General features: G+C 41.9%; 1 protein-coding gene across 3 annotated transcripts in view; it reads left to right on the top strand.

Annotated features, from left to right (window-relative positions):
* The first annotated feature begins 3786 nt into the window (after positions 1–3786).
* RCBTB1 (RCC1 and BTB domain containing protein 1) overlaps positions 3787–17944 on the top strand; it is a 24357-nt gene continuing 10199 nt past the window's right edge. Inside the window, exons 1-7 of one of the 3 annotated variants that reach the window (XM_041407383.1) lie at positions 3787–3815; positions 9923–10093; positions 10935–11085; positions 11539–11705; positions 14281–14439; positions 15532–15639; positions 16588–16730. In XM_041407383.1, coding sequence (XP_041263317.1) covers positions 9950–10093; positions 10935–11085; positions 11539–11705; positions 14281–14439; positions 15532–15639; positions 16588–16730 — 872 coding nt within the window. In that variant the 5' untranslated portion in view covers positions 3787–3815; positions 9923–9949. Of the gene's footprint in view, positions 3816–3961; positions 4169–9922; positions 10094–10934; positions 11086–11538; positions 11706–14280; positions 14440–15531; positions 15640–16587; positions 16731–17944 lie in introns of those variants that run through there. The other 2 variants (XM_041407382.1, XM_041407384.1) reach the window with 2 other exon arrangements.

Here is a 17944-nt window from a genome sequence, read left to right as displayed (position 1 = left end):
AGTGTTATGTGTGCCAAAAAAAGGCTCCTGTATCCTAGTATTTGCTTCTCCATCTGTTGAATGTAAAATCCAGGAAACAAGGACTGGCTTTTTGGGGGCATTTTTTTAGTATTCCTTTGGTTTTTATTGAGAGGAAGCCCTAAAGAGACTCTCTAATGATGCTTAACCCTACTCCCTACCTGCACTAAAAATAATACAGGTAATATCTTACCTGTTACTTCTATGGGAAGTAAAAATTTATACATTGGAGGTATGCTGATGAAATTAATCTCTCCAGATTAGTCTGGAGGAAATCCTACTTTGTGATATAGAAATCCAGTTCCCTTTAAAGCAGCCTCCCTTGTTCCAGTTCCAGAGGAAGAAAATGGGATTAAAAAGACAGTGCAAGCATGGACCTGAAAATGTGCTTTGTGCAACTTGACAGGCTCCAGAGCAACAGCAGTCTCACTCCTAGATTCAGGAGGTTTGGATGCAAAGTTTTGTTTAATCGTTTGTTTTTAGTATTTGTCTTAGCTTGCCTGTTTAGCACATCTTATACCAATAAACAAAATTTACTGAAAAGATACTGGAAATTATCAACAAGAAAAAAAGCTACAAACTGTTCTTTACTACATTTCTGTTTGGTAAAATGGAAGAAAGTGACAAAACCCCGTGAAATTTTACAAGTTGCATTTTATCTGTCTGGCCACAGAGTGTCAATGTTTTCCCACTCATTTCTCAGTGGAGAGCCTGCCTCCAGCGGAATCAGCCCCTGCCAAACAGCAGATGTCAGAGCTCCTGCTTTGATTTAGGGGGAGGCCCTCGACACCCTTTTGCAGGTGGATCACTTTGAAACAGGTTTTGCTCAACAGCAGCTGTCGGTTTGTTTGGTGTGCCACAGGAAGCTGATGGTGAGTGCTGCAGAACAGAACTGGAGCGAGATGTCAGCTCCATGCAAGTCACATTTAGCTCCAGATTGTTTTCACATCAGATTTAGCTGGCATCATATCCTAGGAGTCCACAGTTTGAGTGAAAACAGTTAAGCTACTGATGGAAAAAAATGATGCTTAATGAGGAGAAAAACAAGAAACACTTTGAAGAATTGTCTTCCTTTAATATCTTTAACAGGTCACTGACAGTTGCCATCACAACACTTCATTGTTCGTGGTCACTTACAGAACAAGCATTTAAATCCATAATTAACAAGATCATAAATTCCTCTAAACTTGGGTTTATCTATGACTTTGCACCCCTTTGTGATCTCCAGGTTTGACAACACATCATTAGGAATGGAATTACGGAATCAGGCTGCATTAGGGTTTGGGGTATAATTCCATGCCAAGCTATTCTCCATTTTGAATTTCTAGTGTCCCATTTTGGTCACCGAGGAAAGCCTTCACAGTCACCTGCGACTGCTATCAAGAGATGTAAACTGAGGCTGTTGGTGTAAGAGAGAGGGCTCAGCACCTGAGCTGACCCACCAAGGCCAGCAGCACACATTATCTGTGTGGTGTCCTGGGGAACAATTCCTTTTGCTCTACAAAGCTTGTCTCTGAATAGCATTGCTTTGCCTGGTTGGCCTATTTAATGCTTTCATAACACTTCCAGTCGGTCATAACTTTTCCAAGAGGGATATCAGGTTTCATAACCCTTTTCCTCGTAGAAAAAGGAATGTTAGAAGAAGGTTGCTTTTTGTTATTGCTGGCTTCTGCAAAAAGCCACACTGAGAGAAAAAGAACTGAAACTAGTTATTTGCAAGACAATAAAATTATTTCTGCTCCACACTGAGCACTTTTGTAGCTGTTTCAGCTGCTTGTAAAGCTCAGACACAATATAAACTGCCTGCAACTGCTCTTTAAGGACTTACTGCATGATAAAATTAGTGTGAAAACTGACTAGTGATAACTAATAAGAAGAAAAATAAATCCATGTGAATAAAAAAAAAAACCTGACTTGGAGCTTGTGTTCTGGTGCTTGTTAAAACAACTGGGTTTCTGCATACGGTAACCAAGCAGGGCTGTCCTGCAGAACCAAAATCACAGTTTTGTTTATGCAGCTCCACCTTTGCACCATTTCCCAGCAATGTCAGGAAAGGCAGCTGCTCCTGACAGAAAACTCCTTTGCGAAGCCACAGACACAACCTGAAAACAAACGTTGTGTATGTTCCCTTTCTGGCTCGTTTGGGCCTCCCACAGAGACACTGATGACACTTTTCCATGTATCTTATTTATGCCTTTTCTTTCTGTTGCTCCAGAATTCCCACAACGTATTCAGCAGTACTTTCCTGATGCTGGCAGCGCAGCAAGCAGCAACTTGGCAGGAAAATTCTCTTTCTACCCGGGACCTACCACTGTGCTTTCCTTGCCTCGTATTCCAGAGCAGAATTTCTCCAGCATCGATTCCCTTTCAGAGCAACCCATCCACACTTTTTGATCCCTGGGTTACAAAAAAGACCAAAAAACAAACACAACCTAAAATTGATTTTTCTTTTATTTTTTTTTTTTTAAATTACAATTTCTTCTTTGAATTTAACTTTTTCTGAAATTGACCATCCTCAAAAAGAGATCTATATCTCCAGTGGGCTTGACCTTACTGCTTTATGTTTATCCATTAACTCTCCACTCCCTGCAACCCCCAGCTGCCTTCTGTCCCACTGTCAGGAAAAAAAAGTAAATTTTGAGGAAGAAGGAAGCCATTTCCTGGCAACAACTTAGTCTTAACAAAAGACTCCTCTTGGGAATGCCGGTTTCCAATCTTCCCTTTCCTGGATCCTCCCTACTTGATGTGCAGGTGCAGGAACAGTGAAGGGACAAGACTGTGCCGAGGCTAAGGTCTAGCAGGGGTTTATAGGCTGCCTAAACACTTCTGAATGAAGAGAAGTCGCTGAGTGACTGTGTCAGAAGACCCTCAGCCCTGTCTCTGGGATCCACCCGAGCTCAGGCCTCGCCGGCACCTCAGCAGAGCCAGCAGCGATCCTGCCTCAGGCGGGCTCTGCTCCCCGGCCCGGGGCAGGGAGCCCGGGCCGGGCCACGGCGGCTCCGCGCCGCTGAGGGTGCGCGGGCAGGCAGTGCCGTCCCTTCAGGGAGGACACTGAGGTGCTGCAGTGGCTCCAGAGAAGGGCAGCGGGGCTGCGCAAGGGTTTGGAGCGAAGCCTCACGAAGGGCGTGTGAGGGAGTTCAGGGTTGAGGGGATCGCTCAGCCCGGAGAAAAGGCGGCTCGGGGGGAACCTCATCGATCCCTGCGGCTCCCTGACAGGAGGGGGGAGCCAGGTGGGGTTGGCCTCTTCTCCCAGGTAATTTAGCGGCAGGACAGCAGGACAAAGCCTCAAGCTGCGCCAGGGAATTTCTTCTCAGAAAGTGACTGGGCATTGGAATGGGCTGCCCTGGGTGGTGGAGGAGTCACTGTCTCTGGAGGTGCGTAAGGAAAGGCTGCACGTGGCAGTCAGTGCCATGGCCCGGTTGACACGGTGGTGTTCGGCCGGAGGTTGGACTCTGAATGATGCCGGGGTCATTTCCAGCCCCCTGTCCCTATCCCAACCATCCACGCCCCGCGCCGGGCTGTGCGGAACAGCGGAGAAGGGCACGGGTCACGCGCCAGGCGCACCCGCGGCGCCCAATAGGGAGCGAGGGGCCGCCCACGTGACGGAGCGCGCGAACGGTCAAGAGGGAGGGGGGCTCCCCCCCGCTCCGCGTTCCCGCCTCCCTCCGGCGAGTCACGTGATGCGGCGCAACTCTGCCCCTCCCGCTCCCCCCTCGTCACGTGCGCGGGCGCCGGCGGCGCGCGCGGCCCCGACGGCCGTGAGCCGGGAGCCCGCCGGGAGCTGCCGCGGGCAGCGGGTGAGCAGCGCCCGCCCCTCGCCGTCCCGTCAGGGCGCCGCGGGCAGCGGGCGGGCACCGCGGCTGTGCGGGGCTGCGAGGGTGGCGGTGCCCGTGCGGAGGAGAGGAGAGAGGGAAGGAGGGAGGGAGAGAGAGAGAGAGGGTCCTTGTCGCCGCAGCAGGGCTGGGGTGGGGATCCTCACCCGCGCTCTGTGTCGCCGCCAGCCATTTCCCCCACAGCGCTCTGGAAGGCTGCTACTGCATGTCCTTAACACTGTGCGTTCTTACTGATTTTTTTCCTTTTTGTTTTCCTGGATCGTGGTGGTGCGGTTTATCCTTCCCTTTTGTCGCCGGCTTCCTGGAGCCTGACTGAGGTACCCGGCTTGTCGGGGAAAAAAAGAAAAAAAAAAAAAAGAAAAAACAAAACAAACCAAACCGCAGCAGGAAAAACTCAGCGCTTTTTGTTTTTCCTCGCCCGGCTTTCTATGAACAGCGTTTGTTCGGGTTTTTAACGCGCTTCTTTTAAACAGAAGGGGTATTTGTTTTTTTTTTTTTGTTTTTAAAGGAACTTGCAGAGTTCCAATTTAGAAAACTCTTGTAAATTAACACTGAAGGAATATTTACCTGTTTTATAAGGAGCTTGCAGGGTTCTGATTTAGAAAGTTCAAGTGACCCGTTTGTGCTGTCCTCTACTGACGGAAGGTAAAATGGGCTTTAGTCGTTCCGACAGGGGGTGGGATTGAGAGAAAAGGGTGCAAAGCATCATAAATGGAAATGTGTTTGGAGAATAGAGTATTTTAGGAAAAACTTTAAGAAGCTGTTTGGAAGATGCATTCATTCTTTAGTGCCTTAATCTGAATGTTTCCCCCTTGAATGCTTATCTCTCTATGCGTCAGATTGAAAGGCATTGCTTTAGAAGATTTAGAAGTCTTGTCCTCAGTGAATGGATTTGATAAGTAGCACTAGTGGCTCAGTGTAGGGAAAAAAAAATAAGGCAAAGTGTGGTTGTGATTAGTTTTGTAATTGGAGGTTTGTTATGGTGGGTGGATGACTGTCATCCTCACAAGGGTGGCTAAACCAGTCATGTTCAGCAGCGTTCACGTGCATGATCGTGCTTTTTGCCTGCTGGTTGCTCAAAGCAAACGGAGGTCTGGTTGTCAGCCTTTGGATCAGCCGTTCTTTCCTCCCCTGTGTGGCTCATTAAGGGCATCTGAAAATAAATTGTGTAGAGGTTTGGAACGTGTGAGTTTTGCCATAGAAATTTTGCTTCCTGTAAGGTCCAAGGAAAGTAAGTTAAGGCACATGTTTTCAGGGAGTGCAAGCCTTCATTGACAGGGAGAATGCCTCAGTAACATCCTTTGGTTCATGGATCTACTTAACATCAATAGTATTGTTAATATAATGATAGTATATGGTTTCTGTGTTTCTTCTCAGTGCCAAAATATGTAATCAAAAAAAAGCAAACGTAGACTGGGGGAAGATCGGTGTGATGTGAAGGGTTTGATTCTTCCTTGGTTAAGGAGTACTTCAAATTAAAAAGGGATTAAGCGTGCCAGTCACTCTGTGTTGTTCTAAAGCCAGATATCCGAGCTTTTGTGTTCTCACTGCTGTTCATAATTCCCAAAGACAATTAGGAGAAATGAAGGCCTGAGCCTGCAGTTTTTCTGTGCAGGACTAGGTCTGCCTAGCTGGAATAAGCTGCAGCATTGGAGCCTGAGGAGTGAGTGAAACAAACAAACGTGCGATTGTGTTCTAGCAGCCTTTGCAAATAAGGGGATAATCTTTGAGGAGTTAACTGTAGTTTTTTTGTTGCGAGGACAATTGGTACTGTTTTCCCGGTAGGATGTTGTGTTAGGCTATTGTTCTATGCAGCGTGGATTTATTTAGCTGAACTATAAACTCTGTAGAGCAGTATCTAAAATAATTTTAACAAAGCATTTTGTAAACGCTGCCTTTTTTTTTTTTTTAAGGCAGGGATTCGTGTTTGTCTTTCATGTACCATCGTGAATTGGCTTGCAGGCTTTTTATTTAGTAAGCAAATTACTGAGGAGATGAATGTGTAGGCAGCAGACTAACAGAATTTTTGAGGGACCTATAGCTCCAAAAGTGTGTGGTTTTTTTAACTGTGAGCAGATGTAGATGTTTTTCCCCTAATGTTGGTGCCTACCCCGAGGTCAATTTCTTTTTCATCATAATATGTTGCCAGCTCAGTTTCCTTTCTTTTACAAGTCACCTTTTCTTGCTTATTTTTAGCCTAAGTGAAATTCAAAGAGTGATCTCTGTTTCTGTTTGGATACTGAGGTTGTTGGACCATTTTGGAGATGTCAGAGCCGTGAGAAGTAGTGTTGGTGTAAACTCCCTCTGCTGGTTCATTTTGCAGCAGAAGCAAAGCTTTGTGTTGTATAATTGTTTCTCTCTGCATCATGCAGCAGAAATTAACAGCTGAGAGGTGGCATGCAGTGCTTCTAAAAGCAATTGGGCAGCCAGTTTAAGCTCAGGGGTTTTATACTTATAAGGTTTTTAATTTCAATTAACTTAAGATCTGAGTGTTCATATATGACAGATACTCCTCAGAGCTGCTGCTGCCTTGTTGCACACAGAATCTGAGCAATAGCCTGAAGCTAATATATTGAGCGAGCTATTAGCATGCAGATTAAAATACCTTGACTGCTTGGGGCTCCATCTGCTGCATTGGCTCTTAAAAACTTCTCAGCTGGCGTGCAGCCCTTGCAGTGTGTGATGTAGCAGGGTCCTGTCAAGAAAAGTAAATAACCTTAGGTGTGGGACTAACTCTCTGCAGGAAGGGTGAGTGAAGGACGCTGGGTTTCTTTGTGCTGCTGCTTGTGGTGCCGTATCTGGAGTCTCCTGGATCATCAGCCTTTCATGGCGAGGATTTGCCCAGGAAAAACTTCCCCGCGTGCCCGTCTCCCCCAGACTCGGGCAAATGTTGCACAGGGATGAAGAGTGAGCGTGGCTGGTGTGAGGGGTCAGTCGCGGTATCGCAGAGCATCTGCCCTTTTGGAAAGGGTGCACTATGTCTTACAGGATGCTAGAATCGATTTGGTTTCAGTTCTGGTAACACTGAGTAACTTTACTCATACCTCCATTTACAGTCCTACACTTAAAAATAAATTTCTCAAATACGTTTTACCTCACTTTTAGATTTTTTTTTTCCCTTCCTGTGACTGTCAGAACTTTTATTGGACAACTAGGAAATTGGCGGGGGTTGTTAAGGAATGTGTTTTTTAGAGAGAAGAAGGTGATGCTTCTACCTAGGTGGAGCATTTGTTTTCTGTGTTCAGTGAAGAATAAATAGTTAAATCAGCTTTCTATGCACAATTACAGTTAAGAAACAGTAGTCAGTGTAAAAGGCCCAGAACTCTGAGGTTTGTATGTAATTTGTCTCTCTTAGACAAAAGGATAAAGGAAAACAGCTGCTGTTGCTGCTGTAGAAATGTTGAAAGGCAGTGATGATAGGTACTCCAGCAAACAGCAGAATCTAAGGACAGTCTTTAATATTTCAAGAGTAGGGAAAATGTGTCTTTGAGGAGAAACAGTACATATTACATAAAAGGCAAGAGAGCGTTTTTTGTTGTTTGGTTTAAGGATTTTTGTGAGCCTTCGTTGGTTGCTAAATCCTGGATAGAGTTTAGGATTGAGATTCATTAAAGAAACAAACTTGCCAGTGGCAGATGAGTTGTCCTTAAGAACCTTTTGAGGAAAACCCCTGAAATAACTGTAGAATTGTAGTAACAGTTGAAATGGCTGAAAATATACAGTGTGGTTTTGGGTAAAGCAATGTTAACACCTGTTAACAATTGTAAGGATCTTCACTTGTGAATTGTTAATTGCTTGTATCTCCAATTTGGGAAGTCTCGTGTGCTTGACAGCTTTTATCTATCAGTATTAGTTTGACAAGATGTCAGGTTGTGAGGTGTGGGAAGTGCAGCATAACTTGCATAAGTTTTGGAAGTGCTTGGAAAGGTTTTGTCAAAGAGCAGTGATTAACTGAGTCATACAGAGCAGAAGGGAAAGAAGTCAAATGGATTAGAGACCTAGTGCACAGATCAGGAAGGGAGAGGAAAAGGCAACGTATATTACACTTACTACTTTTAGAGTGGAATAGGATCTCTGGGTGCTGTAAAACTTGTCAATTGGCTAGGATATTCTCTAGCAAAATAGCACATTGTCTTCCTGTCTTCACAGGTTATGTTGAAAATTACTTCAGTGAAGAAAATAGTTTTCTTAAAATCCAGGTTGACACGTTTGTGCTTTGGCAGTTGTATATTATATGAGACAAGTTAAATAGGTGAAGTCAGAAGGGACACTTCCTTGGTCTGCTCAAAAGAACAAGTAATTGCTGCCTTGTTTTAATTGATTGATAGTGTCATATGTTAAAAGACTTGCCAAGGTGAGGTGACACATCTTAGCAGCTGACTAGCCCGTGCTTGTAACTGGACTAGAAATTAAGAAGGCTTAAATGCATCCAAACTTGTTTAGCTGTGTAGAATGTGCTATGCCTTGGCATTAGGTAGACTTCCAAAACAAAAAAAAACCCCAAAAAACTATTCTACAAATCTATTATGCGTGTATGTGCCATGGGGAGATTTCAGGTGTTTTCAAGACCTGCTTCAAATGTGAAATGGAGAGTTGAGTCAGGCTCTTAGTAAGAGGTGCCTGTGGGGCACAGCTGGGTTTATTGGATCAAAGTTATGAAATCTGATAAGGAAGCAAACCTTCCTGGGTTTTGTGTTAGGGTTTTTTTAATGGACATAATTCCACAGTGACCTCTGTGTTTCTCAAACTTCATTTTTTAAATTGTTATTATTGCTACTTTTTTTAAACTCCCTTCTTCTAAGAAACATCTGCGCTGAATAGCAGTTGACTGCTGTTGTTAAATGGCTTTCTGAAGCCCAGTCTTAGTTCTCAGCACAGTTTTGACAACCAAGTGTCAGAAGAAGAGTGGAGAGGCTGTCTTGTGTTCTGTTATCCATATCTGGTACTCAGGCATCATCAAGAAGCAGTCTGACTTGAAAGCAGCACAACAAAAAAATAAGGGGATTAGGTTGCACTGAAGCAAACGAATGAAAAGGAAAGAACTAAGCGTTGATGAGAGGATGGCATCTGGATAGAGACTGCAATTCTTACCCATTGAACGATTCCCTGCCTTTTTGGGTTTTTTTTACTGTTTTATGGTGATTTGTCTTGTCACTGACATTCTGTGGAATTCTTCACCTAATGCTCTCCACATTTCACAAAACTTGCTGATAGCCCTGGGCAGGGATCACAGATTGTAAGCGGCAGAGTCCCTTCAGGGTGTGAGCAATGTTATGTGCAGGGTTGAATGCCTCAATAAGCTCTGGATGTTTGTGCTGTCAGCTTTGCTCCTGAGCTGCTGCAGTCATCCTGAGGAAACTGGGAAGAGGGAGCACTGGAGAAGAACGTTGTATGCATTTGTGTTCGTTGGCAAACATCTCTGTACCATCATGTTTCCAGCTGTTAATGTGATCCACCTTGATTCTAAGTAACAGATTATGGCAATTTTACTTAATTGCTGTTCTCTGATGTGTTTCACTGCCTAATTGCACAAGCTCATGCTTTCCTGCTCTCACAAATATTTTTTGACCATAGCAGCTTTTGATTACACAAGAGGTGGCAGATTTGGGTCATGTTCACAACAGCTCTAGCCTTACTTTTATTTACATGTTTCACACAACTGCTTGCTTACATGACATTTGTAATTTGTAAGATTACCAAAAAACTTCACAAGTGAAAATTTTATAAATGGAATTGCAGCTGAAATCCCCTTTGTAAAATTCCTCAGAATTCCACTCTGCCACCAGTGGACATTTGCTAGATCATAAATTTTTAATAAGTTTGCTTGTTAAAGAGCAGATGTTTTGCTGTATTGAATATGGTTTACTTATATACCCTGTTAAGAAAACAATCTGTGTTTCTAGTGACTGGCTTTCTGTGCACCTAACTACATGGAAATATAATTACATATTACATGAGAAAGTTTACTTTCAGAGCTGTCTTTTCTCCACATAAAGGAATTTACCTTCCTGTCTGTTAATGAAAGCACAAAATACTCTTTCTAATAAGCTTTTTGGGTTTTTTGCTTGCAGCGACGTCCTCTTGCTTGTAGAGGCGTCATGACACACAGCAGCATCATGGTGGACGTAGGCAAGTGGCCAATATTTACCCTCCTTTCCCCCCAAGAAATCGCTTCCATTCGGAAGGCGTGTGTGTTCGGGACGTCGGCCAACGAAGCCATTTACATCACGCACAGCGACGAGGTGAGCCGCCGTCCGGCTGCCCCACGGTTAGCTGCTTTCAGAGTGGTTGTAGGTTAATAGCTTCTCAAAAGCATGATGTGCAATCTGTGTTTTCTAAAATGTGCTGGATATAACATTTGATTTTGTTTTTTTTAAAGTTTTGTGTGGGGACTATATAAATGGACTATTTAGCAAAATTTCACGTGGCAAAGGCCAGGATGGATTATATGCGCTGTTGAAGACAGGCAGAATTTAAAAGAAGGTGTGGTAGCTTGGAGTTAAGTGCAAACAGGTATGAAGATAGAAATAGAGGTTATGGCTTGCTAAGTAAAAAATACCATGAAAGATTATCTGTAGATTTTAATGATTCAGAAACTCATTATGAGTTGGCATAGTGCTGCTGAAAGAAAATGAGACAGGTGTTCTGGGATGTATTAATGGGAAGGCTTCTTGTAAGACTGGGTAGAGAAGGATTTTTTTCCCCTGAGTCCTCTCAGTAGTGCCTGTAGATGAGCCTCCCTCAGTATAGCTCTTTACATGCTTATGCTTTATTTGCTATTTACAAACTCCTTTTAGAAGAAGGTGGTCTCTTCCACTTTCTTTCCACTTTTTATGGTGCAGTTCCTGAAAATAAAAAGCCTAACTTCCAGGACTGTATGAATCTGAATAATTCAGACTCATCAGTTATCATCCAAAGTGCCCTTGTGCAGACTCTGCAGGTTGTTCATTTCCATGTGGGATGTCTCTGGCCCCTGGAGGTCCAAGGTGAAACTCTGTCCCCAGTTAATGAAGACCTGAGTATTACACATCTGTGCACACCTGGGTATAAAACATTTGATGTGAGTATTCTTTTGTTTTTCAGGTATTTGTTTTTGGACTGAATTGCAGTAATTGTTTGGGAACTGGAGATAATCAGAGCACAATAGTACCAAAGAAATTGGAAGCCTTATGTGGAAAGAAGATCTCCAGTCTCAGTTATGGAAGTGGACCCCATGTTGTTCTTTGTACTGAAGGTAGAAAATTAACATTTAGTATAGAAACATAAGTTAGAGATTGCATTTAACAGAGATTGCATTTAACAGGAATGGATTGTAGTGTAATTGTATTAACTTGTTAACTGGCTAACGTACACTAAGAGGTTCTCGTTGGTCTTAAGTGGAAGTAAATGGATTTTGTAATTGCTGAAGTTTCCATTTCCACTCTGTTGAGGTTTTAGCACTTTACACTGTCACTTACGATGTACTTTGTCTTATCTGGCACTTCCATGTATTTCCACAATCTAGAGGATAGGCTGTGATATATAAATATAAATCAAAGTATATAATTTGCTAGCATACAAATGATTCTTGTAATAGTTTCACTTTTTGTTAGTATTCTTTCAATTCCCTGTTATTTGCTAATTTCTTAAAATTCTGTCTTAACCTCCCTGGAATTTTTAGTGGTTTTCATCACAAATATTTTTGCAGATGGTGAAGTGTATGCTTGGGGACATAATGGTTACAGCCAGCTTGGAAATGGCACAACCAATCAGGGCATTACTCCTGTTCAAGTTTGCACAAATCTGTTAATAAAGAAAGTGGTGGAAGTAGCCTGTGGCTCTCATCATTCCATGGCGCTCTCATTGGATGGCGATGTAAGTTGAAACCTGTTCAAATCTCTTAATCTCCTTGTTGAAGTGAATAGTGGAGGTGACCTTGCAGTTTGAACTTCTGTCTGTTTCTACAGTGTAATTACAAATATAACCTTTTCTCTTGCTGCCTCAAAATAGGGGATCCTTTTCTTCAGAGCAGACTTGAAAACAAAAAACAACAACAAAAAACAAAACAAAAAAAAAAAACAAAAACAAAAACCCCCAAATATCAAATTAACCCCCCTGCCAAAAAAAATAACAAGCCCAAAAACAAGGGAAATACAGCTTAATAAACTTTTCTGTCTCTCACAAGGGTGAGGCTAGAAAGATGTGCCACTTAGAAGTGAAATAATGGTTTGTGAGGTGCAAAATGTAATTTATTTGCTTGCAATTCTGTCAGTTTGGGAGTGTGTTGAATTTGTATTTACTGGGTTAGAATTTAGTAGTTTTCTTGTAGAAATGTCTTGCATTTCCACACTGGTACTGCAGAAGAATGTTGCTCTGCACACCTCTGAATACCTTCCTGTGTAGCTAACGAAAGAGCACTTGGTTTATGTCCAAGTCTGCTTCATGCTGTTTGTTTACGTGGCTTCAGGCTATGTGTCATGGGAAACACATGCAATTAGTTTCCAGTTATGCAGATTTGACCAATGTATGCACAGTGGAAAATCTGGTTTCAGCTGTGCACCGACAAAAGAAAAGCTCTAATTTTAAAACCTTTTAACAATGAAAAGGGAAGCTGGAGCTCTTCTCATCCTGGTAATCTGAGCATGTCTGTGTTGTTGTCCAGTATGGAATAATAGTGCAACAGAATACCAAGTATTTTAAGGGTAGGAAGGAGAGACTGGGTTAAGTGGTCTGTGTTTTATGTGAAAGAAGAGTCTACACTTAGGAAAGATTTTGTGCTGTCGTGTTTGACTTGGTTAAACTACAAAACTTGGTGAGCATGCAAGAAGGAGAGGGTATTATTCATGCATTACTTACACTGGAGGTGCCAGCTGCCTGTGAAGGCCATGCTGTTTCTTGTCATAAATGTGACATGCTCGAAATCTCAGTGGAAGCAGGGAAATGTCTTTGTGTTGACCATGGAACTGGTATTTGCAGCTGGCTCACCAGTGTGGCACGTTAATGTACCTTAAATCCACCCCTGGTGTACCTTGCAGTAACTTGGTCTGTTTGTGCTCTGAGCTTTTACCAGAACTGAGTGCGCTGAAAGCAAAATGTGTTAAGCAGCTTTACAGAAAGGTTTGACTTCCAGCCCCCTTGTGTCCTAACAAACCTGAAGCCTCAGGGAGACATTGAAGTTGGACATTTGTGGAAATACCTGGCATAATTGGTTGGTATGGTTCAGTGCAAATTTAAAAAAGAAGTATTTTAATGGTAGAATTAAAGGAATGCAGACATTCATGCTTCTCTGGCATGTCCTTTGGCATTTTGATCTACCTTCTGAGATTCTCTACCTAAATATTTGCTGTTATTGAAATTAAAGTATTTTATAAGGCATCTTCAAATACTCAGTAGGAATCAAAGATCCAGCAGTTAGAAGTAACAAAAAGCAAAGGACTGATTCTTTCTTTGGTTCTTGTCATTCATTGTAAGTGAGTTGTGTTGGTGCAGTGTCTTTTGTTCTTGTCTTGGGTGGGTTGGGGGTTTTTTTGGTGCTGATGGATGTGTTAGTTTTTAATGACTTTTAATGACTCTTGGTTTGGTGTTGCAGTAAACAGCTTCTGGCTCCAAAGGATGTGTAGGCTTCTCATGAGGGTACCTGTCAATGTGCTTGTACTGCCAAGAGTATCTGTGGAAGGTGTTTCCAAGAGGCCAAACTTTGAACTGGATGAAGCACCAGAGAATGAGCCCTCAGAAACAGTTTTATGCCAAGCTGTGGCCATGTATACATGCAATAAAAATTGGAGGCACCAAAACCACAGAGTTATAATTTTTTTAATACCAAACTACTTGCCTGTCTTCCTGACTTTCAGATAAAAGGAACTCGTATTTTTGCTTGTATTAGTACTAGTTTGCCACAAGAAACTTTAAACTGACAGAAATTGTAGATTTTTTTTTGTTAATGCTACTGTGAAACACAAACTGACAAAATCCTGCTCTTTCACAGCTCTTGAAAGATGCAGAAGAGGTATGATGAGTGTCCAGCAATAAACCTGATTTAGAGTTCTTTGAAAAAAATTACATAGCTCTAAACTGGGGAGTTCAAGTGTGTCTGGGAAAAAAATTGTTATGTTCTGGTTTGCATTCCTTTTTCAACATAATGAAATTATAAAGACAATCACTATGCTCTTTCTCTTACAGTCTGACTTGTATTTAATATGGAACTATGTTCATTTTGTTTTCTGTTTTAGTCAGATGCTATCATTCTTTTGTAATCAGCTGCAAGAAGAGCTATATTCCTATTTGCTAAATGGAAATGTTTATAGTTTTTTTCTATTGAAAATGAACTTTAAGTATTTTAGTGTTTTAGTTTACCCAGTCTGGTGCTGCCTGTGGGAAGATTGCCTATTGCTATCATTACTATTATTAAGCTTTAAATTATGTGGCTTTGTTTGTTTGTTTTTATGGACAGCTGTATGCTTGGGGCTACAATAACTGTGGTCAAGTTGGATCTGGATCTACAGCCAACCAGCCAACTCCTCGCAGAGTCTCCAACTGCTTGCAGGGTAAAATTGTAGTTGGCATTGCTTGTGGCCAGACCTCCTCCATGGCTGTAGTAAACAATGGTGAGGTAAGTGCTGCTGCTGCATTCCCTCATTCCCTGTCACCTGAATCCACCAAGCTGGTGTCTGAATGTGGAGAAATGCTGGCAGGGAGTGCTCAGGTTAGGGCTGTTATTGACAGAGTTATCCTGACAACTTCTGTGAGCCAGCTGCAGGAAAACACTGCAAGTAACTGGAGATGCAGTGTTTCAATATTCCTTCTTATGGCAAAGACTGTATTGGAACACAATTCTTACTGAGTCTGCAGCTGGAAGAATTTGAACAGTTGTATTAACTGTGTCTGTCTTCATGTTAGAGTAGACTACTTAACATATAGATTATGTTAAATTCTTTTAATTCATTCAGTTAGTCTCAGTTTATTTCTTTAAAGCATGCACAATTAAACAGTTAATTTTTCTGCAAGGATACTTTGGCTGATCCTGTTTTTTAAACACGTTGCTTAATTACCAGCAACAAACCTAAAACATTCTTTTGAGCATTGCCCTCCCATTGCGCAACTGTTCCATTTGACATGAGTTTATGGTGTTGTCTTGCCTTTAGGTATGTACTGTAACCTCAGTTTTACTTCATTTCACCAAACAGAGGGTAGTACCTCCTTGTGAATGGAAGGGCTGCAAAGTCCCTGAGGCTGAGATGGGTTTCATTGTCCTTATGTATGTCACGGTGTGTCCACTGTAACAAAACTCAAGGAAGAATTAGAGATAAACTGGGGGCTTACATTTAAACTGATCGGTTCATCAGAATAACTAATTTATTGTTCTCCTTAAGAAAAAGGAAAAGTAATAAGGAGAAAGGACGGCATAAAAGTCAAAGTGTTGGTGCTGTGGGAGAGATTTGGGTGTAGTGTGAGTTTATGGCAAAATTCCTAGTACTTCAAAGACATGTTTTTCAGCTTCTTTGAAAGGTAAATGCAGAGTGGAGAAGTTGAGTGCAGTAAGTCATTGCAGTTTATTTAACATCTTTCAGCCTTCTCTGTATTGCTCTTCAAATAGCACACGATTTTTTAATAATAACTACTTTTCTTGCCTTGTGCTTGGTACTAAGTGCTAAGTGTACTCCTGGTGAAGAGTGGCTTAATTTTGTTTTCCTTGTGCACTCAGGTTTATGGCTGGGGTTACAATGGCAACGGCCAGCTCGGCCTGGGGAACAACGGGAACCAGCTGACGCCGTGCAGGGTGGCAGCGCTGCACAGCGTCTGTGTGCTCCAGGTACGCCCAGCGTGGAAGTGAAAGTGCATTCCTGCTGCTGGAAACCTCTTTGGAGTATTAGACCTGCTTCTAGACTTCACTAGTTTCAATGCTGAATTATTTTTTTTGGCTACAATGAGTTATATTTTGCTTATACAACATGCAAGTAAGCTGTGAAATACTCGCTTTGGTAAATGCTTGGAAAGGTTTAAAGTTAGCTACTGTAACTACTAGTAAATTATGCTGTGGATACAATTGCATTATTGTTACAAAGTTAAATGAAACGTGCTAGTCAAAGACAAGAAGTGAAGGAGAATCAGATGTTCAAATTTGTTCTAAGTATTCTAATTCTAGTGATCTAATTAGTCCTGTAGAAGCAAGGGGAGAGGAAAGACGAGACATGGGGGTGGGTTTGATTGTTTGGTGACTGGGTTTAGTTTGGTTTGTTTGGATTTTGGTTGGTTTTTTTTGGTTTTTTTTTTTTTTTTTAGAGAATCAAACTAGAATTTGTGATTTCCTGGGTTTTTGGGAAGGTTCTGTAGAATTGAATGTGGGAAGTTGGGTTGAAGGGTTGTTGGCTGTTGAACTGTAGCTGTCCTCATTGCAGAGTACTCGTACTGTGCGGTATTCAGAACGATTCTTCTCTGAAATACTTTCAGAGCATTGCAAGATGCGGTGAAGTTCCGTGTTCCTCATGTGCAAAGAAAGCAGGTAGCATCTAGGGAGACTTGTCTAGTGTGCAGTAAGTTACTTGGGAGCAGCCAATGAAATTAATGAAGCTGGGACTTTTGCAGTACCTACAGCCAACATACCTTGTGTTAGCTGCAAGTACTGAGAAGCATCACATTGTGGTGCTGAGTGCAGAGTGCCTGAGGTACTTACCATGAGCTAGCCGAAGGTAATGTGTGCGATATTTTGTTTCTCATCTGTGTTTGGTTCAGTAGTAACGCTGTATACATTTACTTACAGATTGCCTGTGGCTATGCACACACTCTAGCACTAACAGATGAGGGCTTGCTCTATGCCTGGGGAGCTAACACTTACGGGCAGCTGGGGACTGGCAATAAAAGTAACCAGCTCAGCCCTGTGCAGATCATGATGGAAAAAGAAAGGTAATCTTGCTCAAGCTGTTTCTGGATTGATTAAGTCTGAGCATGTGTTATTGCAGTCTCTAGCACTGGAAGCATGCATGTGTAGGGCTTGGTGAACTGTTTTTCTGTTGCTAATGTTAAAAGTATGGGAAAGGATGGTAACTTACTGTTTACAAAGCACTGAGTGCTTTTTGCTGTCTGTAATGGTTATTGAACACAAACACACTTGGCATTTATCTGATACTGAAAGATAATGAATGAATGAGTGTTATGCTATTCTGTATATCCTTTGCTTAAAACTGGAGCTGTGAAATCAATAAGACAAGCCATGAATGGAGGCTTTAAAAAAATGAAAAAGTGGGAAGAAAGAAAACACCTTTGCAAGAAGTGACATGTAAAGAAGAACAAGTTTTGAAAGGTTTAAAATAGCCCACCATGAAAACAGAACTCAATTTGCAAGGTTGCTTGAGCTAAGGACAGATAGTACCCATTTTTATTATCCATACCAGTTAGTAGTTTGTAGTTTTTTAGTTTCCTGGACTCATAAAAGAATGACATTTACCCTTGTCAATTCTCTTTCATCACCCTTTCTTCATCCTCATATTTGGGGCTGGCTCTTTTGCTGCTCCTCTTCAAAAGTGGGTCTCAGTCTCATTCTCATATTAATGTGTGTACCTACACATTAATGTACCTTGTCTTGGTCTATAGATTCTTAATTTGCAATCTCCTTTTAACTAGGAAACACTTCTGCTTTGTTTTGCTCCTCCATTTGGGAGGTCATTCCTATTTTTGGTTGTTTCTCTCACTTAGCATTAAATTAAAAGCTTCACAGTATTGAGAATGTTTAAGAGCTTAAATAACGGGGGGTGGGGAAAGAAGAAATGAACTATCACAATAAAAACCACTGAAGTGGGGCTGGTTTGTCTGTGAAGGAACTGACACTAGTGAAGGAAAATGAAATACTCTTTAAAAAACAGTGAAAGAAATGTGTACATTTGCAGATAAAGCAACTTCGTTTTGTTAGTGGTTTATTTCATGAGTACACTAAGGGGAATTATTGCATTTAGAACTGTATGTGAACTCAAGCATGGGGTTATAATAAAACTGGCATTTGTTCAATGGATGAAGGAGGGGGAAAATACCATAGAACTTCTGCTTTGGATCTAAGGGAGAGATAAGTCACTTGAACTTACTCATCTTGCTTGACTTGGCTCCCTTGGAAACAGTGCTAAAAG

The sequence above is a fragment of the Onychostruthus taczanowskii genome, unplaced genomic scaffold, assembly GCF_017590055.1.
Source record: "Onychostruthus taczanowskii isolate IOZ18803 unplaced genomic scaffold, ASM1759005v1 scaffold26, whole genome shotgun sequence".
In the NCBI taxonomy this organism is placed as follows: domain Eukaryota; kingdom Metazoa; phylum Chordata; class Aves; order Passeriformes; family Passeridae; genus Onychostruthus; species Onychostruthus taczanowskii.
Note: the sequence above shows the minus strand (reverse complement) of the source record. Positions and strands in the feature narration are given on the sequence as shown.